The sequence below is a fragment of the Hyposmocoma kahamanoa genome, unplaced genomic scaffold, assembly GCF_003589595.1.
Source record: "Hyposmocoma kahamanoa isolate Upper Pololo Valley unplaced genomic scaffold, ASM358959v1 63, whole genome shotgun sequence".
NCBI classification, from domain to species: Eukaryota; Metazoa; Arthropoda; class Insecta; order Lepidoptera; family Cosmopterigidae; genus Hyposmocoma; species Hyposmocoma kahamanoa.
The window spans coordinates 10,501,915-10,509,672 of record NW_020653851.1 but is presented as its reverse complement, the minus strand read 5'-3'; the positions used below and the strand labels follow the sequence as shown (position 1 = coordinate 10,509,672).

General features: G+C 34.8%; 1 protein-coding gene across 1 annotated transcript in view; it reads right to left on the bottom strand.

Annotated features, from left to right (window-relative positions):
• LOC113229959 (DNA helicase MCM8) overlaps positions 1 to 6,249 on the bottom strand; it is a 27,888-nt gene extending 21,639 nt beyond the window's left edge. The window contains exons 1-8 of the mRNA XM_026463656.1: positions 6,036 to 6,249; positions 5,483 to 5,715; positions 4,813 to 4,900; positions 3,196 to 3,327; positions 2,968 to 3,083; positions 1,943 to 2,047; positions 760 to 906; positions 221 to 486 (exon numbers count right to left, since the gene is read on the bottom strand). Coding sequence (XP_026319441.1) covers positions 221 to 486; positions 760 to 906; positions 1,943 to 2,047; positions 2,968 to 3,083; positions 3,196 to 3,327; positions 4,813 to 4,900; positions 5,483 to 5,715; positions 6,036 to 6,249 — 1,301 coding nt within the window. The remainder of the gene's footprint in view (positions 1 to 220; positions 487 to 759; positions 907 to 1,942; positions 2,048 to 2,967; positions 3,084 to 3,195; positions 3,328 to 4,812; positions 4,901 to 5,482; positions 5,716 to 6,035) is intronic.
• Positions 6,250 to 7,758: the final 1,509 nt, after the last annotated feature.

The following is a 7,758-nucleotide window of genomic DNA, read 5'->3' as shown; positions in this document are numbered from 1 at the left end:
ATATTTATCGATCGTAAAAGACAAAAGTAACGATCGATAAATCGAGCCTAATCTGGTAGCTGACAGATCGAGAGGCAATAACGATCGTTAAATACTGAGCAAATCTGTTGGCAACTTACGTCTCAAAAAGGTCACGGAATAGATTTGTAATTATCATATTTTTTTAAGACCATGACCAAGATGTGTTCTTAAATGACTTAGCTAACCCAGCAGTGGGCACTATTGCAACCTAGTACATTTTAGAGCCTTAAAATCTAAAAACAAACCTCTGGGCGCAGCATGTGCTGCAGCTTGCAAAAGCTGTGATTTCCCCAATCCAGGGTCTCCTACAACCAAAATGTGAGGATTGGACCTCGATCCATTTTCATACTCAGTCCCACCAAGCAAACCTAGTACAAGACCTGCTTTAACAGCCTCGTGGCCAAATATTGAGGGACATAAAGAGTGTACTAGCAATTTGAATACGTCTTCTGATGCGTGAATTTCCTGTAATTACAATTAATTAATTACTGACAAAGCGGTCTAGATTATAAAGCGATACAGCAAGGCGCAACAGACAGAAATTGTATTTGTGTTAGTTAGTTTTAGTGTTTTTTTATAAGCAGTAATTACTACAATAATGCGTGAAAGCAGGAAAGTGTGAGAAAACTAATTTCCTTTTTTTCTTTACTACAAAAATACTCTCTTTCTCTTTTCTATACTTAAACAAATGAATCCATGAAGAATTTATAACAGTATGAGTGAGAAGTAAACAGGTACCTGAATAGCATAATAGTCTTTCAAAGTGAATGATAGTGTAGGATTGCTTAGATTTCTTTGGCTATGTATTGAAGTAGCTTCAATGTACAATTGTAAAAGTCTGGCTGCTCTTTTACCATCTTCACCTCCTTTGCTTTCGCCTCTAACCTTACAATGGAAAATTTAATTTGAATGTAGCAATTTTATTCTAAGTGTCCTTTACAAAAAAAAAGATCTTATACTAAATAAATATTAGACGTTGCTCAGATCAGAACAAAGTAAGTAAGTTAGTTGTCTACATTGACCCGGTCGGTAATAGAGCCCGGGACCGCGACCAGGAAGGTCGTAGAATATACTATATATACAACCCGTATGTATATACCCGAAATATTTGCTATACTTACTTTTACAAGAATTATGATTCATTTATGTAATTTCATTAAGAAGTTTTCGGCATTGTTTCGATATGAGGAGTCCGAACCATTGTGTCCGAGTATATTCGATAAATTGTTAAGAAATTTTAGGAAAATGTGCAGTAAAATTCATAATTCTAATTAGAAATATATTACATACGATATGCACAGTCCCAGATTATACATTTAACTAAAATACATATTGTATTAGTATTTTTAACCGACTTCAAAAAAAGGAGGAAGTTCTCAATTCGTCTGTTTTTTTTTGTATGTATGTTACGCGATAACTCCGCCATTTGTAAACCAATTTCGATGATTCTTTTTTGTTGGAAAGAAGGTACCTCAGATGTGGTCCCATTTAAATTTCAAGAAAATAATCCAATATATAATATATAATATTCCACCTTTAAGGGTGGCAAACTAGGGGATGAATGACTTTTGACCACGGTTTATTTAACCGGAGGTTAGGTTAATAATGTTTTAATTTTGGCGACTTCTATGGCCTCGTGGCGTAGCACTGTGAGGCGTTTCATACAGTGGGTCCGGGTTCTAATTTCCGTTTAGACTGAATCGAAATTTACAAAATTATTAATAAATATGGTCTGAGTGTTCTGTATTACCCCAAACCCGAGATCTGATTTCATTACTCAGGTGGGTACTCATAGTACAAGGAATTGGCCCTACTAGCTAGAATCGAATTGTTCACGTACCGCCGCCACTGATACGTTGCAACTTGTTTGTATTTGAAGCATTAATTCAATATATTTCATTATAAGGTAACCACACAATACCTGAACTATTCCAGTTACAGAAAGCACATCTCCTGGACAAGCAGTACCAACTAGGTCGCCTTGGAGCTCTATCTCAACACTTCTTGGAATAGTTCCTGAAATGCTCTGAAATAGACGGTATAATGTACGACTAATTTATATAGACAATTTATATGTTATAATTATTTATTTTTTATATCCAGCCACATAGAAAGTTATTAATTTATATTTAATATAATATAAAATTAGTTAATAATTAGACGCTTATAGAAGCGCCGCGCCATTACTAATTTTAATACATTATTTAGAAGCGCAGTTGCACTGCCGCTGAAGTGATACGCGCGCGACATTTTTGCAGTCACAATTTTAGTGAACTAAAAATTACTGATGCGCTACAGACGCGCGGCTGCAGTCACAGTCGCGCCACTGCAGCGCTTCTACAAGCGTCTAATTTGAAGGCACCCTTAGGAAGTAAATCGCCTTTGGATTCTCACTGGGGTAGCCAGAGACGTATCGATCACCAAGGAAGTACTAAGGAACTACGTATGTTTAGTATTCAGTGTGTGCATGTTTCGCATGTTGGCTCTCGTTAACCTTTAAAGCGAAACACGACATTGCTGTATTGCCGCAGAAAAATGTAGAGAGTGCACAGGTGCCTTCCTTGGTAGGTTCTATACAGAGATCCCCACCACCAGTAATTACTTCATAACAATTTACAAATTATTATTGGAAATCCTGTATTTTACATTTATTTGATCTAAAAAAAAAGGAGTTTTACCGCGTATAAACAAATTTTTATTTACCTCGACGTTTTGGACGTGTTGCAACAACCGTCGTCTCGAAGGGTCTTCCTTCGAGATTCCTCCCTATTTATACGCGATAAGTTTCGATTTTTTTAAATGAAATAATGCGTGAAAATGAAACTTTAAACCAATGTACTGAATGTTACAGATTACAAGACTTCCAACAATTTGGACATAATCCATGCTCACAAAACACTTCAAATGTTTCATATGTTACATATTATAAATATTGATAATAATTACTTGAGATTGTATTTCTTGTATTTTAGCCATTTGCCAATCCATTGTATTTGTGAATGGTGAAGAATGTAGGGTTTCAAATTTGGAACCACTTTGGCAATTCTGACAAAAATTTGGCGCTAAAATCATAAATAACAAAAAGGAAAAAAGTTTTGTTAAATAGTGAACAATGCGGCATTGTTCTACTGCCGGAGAAACTGACAACCATTTTTCTGAAATTGAATGTAATACCTGTGAAAAGCCCTTGTGGTTGCATTACAGCCTGAACACTGTGGCAGCTCATGCATTCAAAAGCCATAGATGTGCAAATCAGACCAACACTCCCTACTCTAATTACAGTGCCTTTTATTGTCACCAATTTGCCTGTAATAAACAATAAAATACAGCTGACAATTGAATAGTGCAGCTATACCCACAAGCGAGTATTTAATATGACAATATTACAAGAATTTAAATCATCATAACACTGACAGATTGAGGTTTGAGGTCTGGTAATTACAGAGACCACAAAAGTTAACAAAATAATGAAATATATTAAATAAATATGTATATTAAATATCACATATGTTGCTCTGATCCCAAAGTAACTAAAGCAATTGTGTTATGGAAATCAGAAACAACGACGTTACCACAGACACCCGGACCTGAGACAAAATAGTAGATATTTCTACATTACCCAGCTGGGGATCCTAGCCGGGACCTAAAAGACATTAGTTAGTAGCAGTAGAGCTCCTTGTGAAAGAGTTCGTTCAGGGAACTACCTATATAAGTACTTTACCTATTTCTGTTGCCAAGCAGTAATGTCAGCATTACTGTGCTCCGGTTTTGGGTGCTTGTGAAATTATAGGCACATGGGACTTGTCAACTTATGTCTCAGGGTGACGGGCATAGTGGCAGTGCCCCTCAGGGGCCTTACCATGAACTCTAATTACAATTCAGTATAGGTTCGTAAAGACAGAAAAGCGGGATGGTGATATACACTGCATGTAGCACTGTCTCACAACAAATCATTTTAGGTCCTAAACTGAATCGTAATAAGAGATCATGTCCCAGATCTTTGTGATTTAAAACAGAGTGGCACTGCAATTGTCCATACAGGTGTGTAGTTTATCATCAGGCGCACGACTTGTCTGTCCTGTCACTTGATATTATATACCAGTGTTGGGCGTTAATCAATTAAATTTCAATCAGACATTCAATCAGATTAAAAAATCAATTCAATTGATCAATTGCAATTAAATCAATTGCGACATGTCGCGATTGCTTTTATTGCAATTTATTTTATTGCGATTGATTTCAATTGAACTGATTTTAATTGCAATTAAATTAATTTGTAATTAATTTGTTTAGTTGTTCTAAGAAACAATTGAAACTAACAATTAAAACCGAAATTACCGAACAAAAGTGTCATTACGAATATGGGTTAGGAGGTGGTGTAGGGGGTGAGTTAGGGTTTGCTCCCATATAATTATATCATAATTAAATAATTTACTACTACTAACTAAATAATTACTATAAATTTATCATAATTGTCAGTTTTAATTGTTAATTGTTAATCAAAAACATTGAAAAGATTGAAAATTGATTAATTGTAGATACACGCGATTAACGATTGATCAATTGTTAGATTCGAGAACCGCAAAAAACAACTAATTAATTGTTAATTGCGGTTTTCGCAACTAACTATTGATCAATCGTTAATTGCTGTTTCGCAATTGACAATTAATTAATTGTCAACCTATAATTGCCAGAACAATTAAATTTTGCCCAGCACTGTTATATAAAAAAAAAAAGTATTTTTAATAAATGTTTAAGAAAAATAACAAGTAAAGTTGTTTGAGTACTTACCAAAGTAATTAACTTTTAGATTAGCCAGGGAAATCACAGGCTGATGATTAAGTATTCTTACTTTAATTTTAGATTCACATTTTAGGTTCTGAAATTATAAAACACAAAATCAATCAGCACAATAAGTGCAAAACACATGTCTATCCCAGTAATATGTACCAACATATTGTAGTATAGTATGGTGTAATGGTCTGGTGTCTGCAACTCAATGTCTACACTCTTATTTTGCATGTGGTGGGTGCAGTGTCTTACTCATACCACCTGAGCTCTTTCAAGAATATCAGCATCACACCAAAGTATTTCGCCCAGTAGTTGGCCACGACGGAGCATCATAGTACAACAGCCATTTCCTGCCGCTCCATATGCACACATTGTTGTAATAATGCAAAGATCTGTGACCCCTCCAATTAAGTACACAGCACAAAGTAATACAGAAGAGAATGCTTTGGGGCTTTTTGTGTCACAGGACAAGGCATTGATGCATGGTCTCTTCTTGAGCTCTTCTTCTTCTACTGGTTCAAGAAAGTTAACTTTTTATTCTCACTTGAACCTTACCATAACAATATTAAGTATAGATTTCTATAAAACCAACATACACACAGAGATAAGAGAAGAGCAAAACGTAAGTCTATTGGTTCAAAGTAGTTGCACACATAAAGCATCATAATACCTCATGTAAACAGTACTCCAACAACCTTAAGGTACTCTCAGGTTTTTCAAATAGATCATTATTGAAGGTTGGCCATCCAGTAGAGAAATCAGAGTCACTCTGCAAGTTCTGCACATCTAAAGGGACACTCCGTGTAGAATCAATTTTCTCCAAGTCAAATAAACTCTTATGTTTATTAATGTAAGTTGTTAAATTCTTTATCTGATCAACTATTTGTGGAGTCGATGGATTTTCTGTGGAAATTTATATAAATAATTTATAAGCAGTTTCTTTTTTCCAATTTTCAAATATGTGACTCGGGTCTGTGCCAAATTCTGTCCTTTTAGTTTTGAGCTAACATAAGTTACTTATTTTTTTTTTTTTTAATTTATTTATTGTATAAAGGACAAAATACACAAATATGTTTCTAATCGCATTTTAAACCACGAAGGTTTGTCATAATGCGACCTGTATCTACACAATACAAATTTGAACATGCTAGCAGAAGCTTATGTAGTATTCGTAGTTCATAGTGAGTTATCCACACTTCATAGTATATCAAAATAATACGTGCCTTGTGAAGGAAAGTACAGTTTCCATATATTATTTTCCGTAGTAATTGGAACTGCCAAGGGAACTTGATTTGCTGGCGCTCGCGACGAACCTGCACTACTTGAAAGACGTGAGGACGTTGATGAATTGTTTATACTTCGATTGTCGGCACTTATATTGCTTTTCTTTGAGCGATTCCAGTTATTTCTGTAACGACCTCTCCAGTTACGGCGCATTTTCAGATGTAACAATATTCTCTGAAAAATATAATAGTATTTTTTTTCTTTTGGGATAGGCGCTTAGTCTAATATAAAGCCTTCAAAACTTCAAAAGTATAATTTTCTGATATGTTTTCGCGGGAATTCCTCATGTGTCCGTGTCCTGAACTTCTATTTCTTTTTTTAACAGTTTTTTTTCATTGGAAAAGGCAAAGGCACAAATGCGCTATACAGCCAAGACTGAGAGTAATCTGTTTCTTGTATTCCATTACAAGAATTAAATATCTTCGATATGTAGTGCTTCTTTTTCTATTTTCTATTAACAATTTTTTTTATTAATAATTTTGGCTTGGATACAAGTGCGACTTCGTTTAAATATCGGGATTCTCCTCAAAGTATAGAAAAAAAATAAAAATGTTATTATAGTAATGAGCACCCCCAAATATCTCGAAAACGATACTCAACTTGCCATTATTTGCAAAGTCGCGCCCGCTATCTTGGAATTCAAAATAAGTGCCATATTCCTAATGAACACATCCAAATACCTCGAAAATGATATTATTGCATATTGCATTTATTAACTGCATCCGTGGCCGTATGGTTACCATGCCAGACTGCCACGTCGAGGTCCCAGGTTCGATTGACGGGCCAGGACAAATATTTGTATGGCCTACATTTATTTGTTTCGTGAGTTTGGGTGTAATTTGTGATTGTCTATGTGTGTGTCCATGGCACCCGCGACACAGGGTTTCTCTAGTGCGGGGCTATGTTGAGTGTGTGTGCGTTATATATTTTTATTTTAAAAAAAAAACCTGACTTCTAAAGAAAAATATAAAAAATTAGACCGAGTCTCGAACTCTAGACATTCAGTATTCATGCTTTGGACAAAGAGGACACTAGAATACCTATTTTTAGGTTTCACATCATACAGCCAAGACTTGGCTGTACGGTGTGAAACCTTTGCTTTTTCCTTTACGGAAAGAATTGAAAAAACAACAACCATACCTTTGTATGTGTGTACCAAGTTTCGAGCGGATAATGGATATTTTTTTATCTAATGAAAAATTGTTTGTGAAAAGTTATATGAATTTTAAATGTATCACGAATTCCTCCAATCGCGTATACAATAAAAGTATAACGTTTGGCTGCCAATTTTGCGAATATCGTAATAATTCTGAACGCTATCGCTTGGAGGTTTGACTGTCCAATTGCAGAATATTGGATGAGTCAAACAAGAGGTGTGGCCCAATGGGAGCTGTAGTTGTGGTTTTAGAATTTTCATTTTGTTTGTACTAACCTTACTTTAAGTTTTTGCTGTTATTAACATACTATGGATAATTTAAGTCCGAAATAAAGAAATTTATTATTATTATTATTATTATAATAAACTATTATTTCGCCTTACCAACGCCATCTATTAGGTATTAGATTACATAAAACCTTGACTTTCCCCCTTAAAAAGAAAATGTGTTTCACAAATTTAAGAATAGCACTGTCCAATTTCTTATTTTTGAGATCAGATTATTA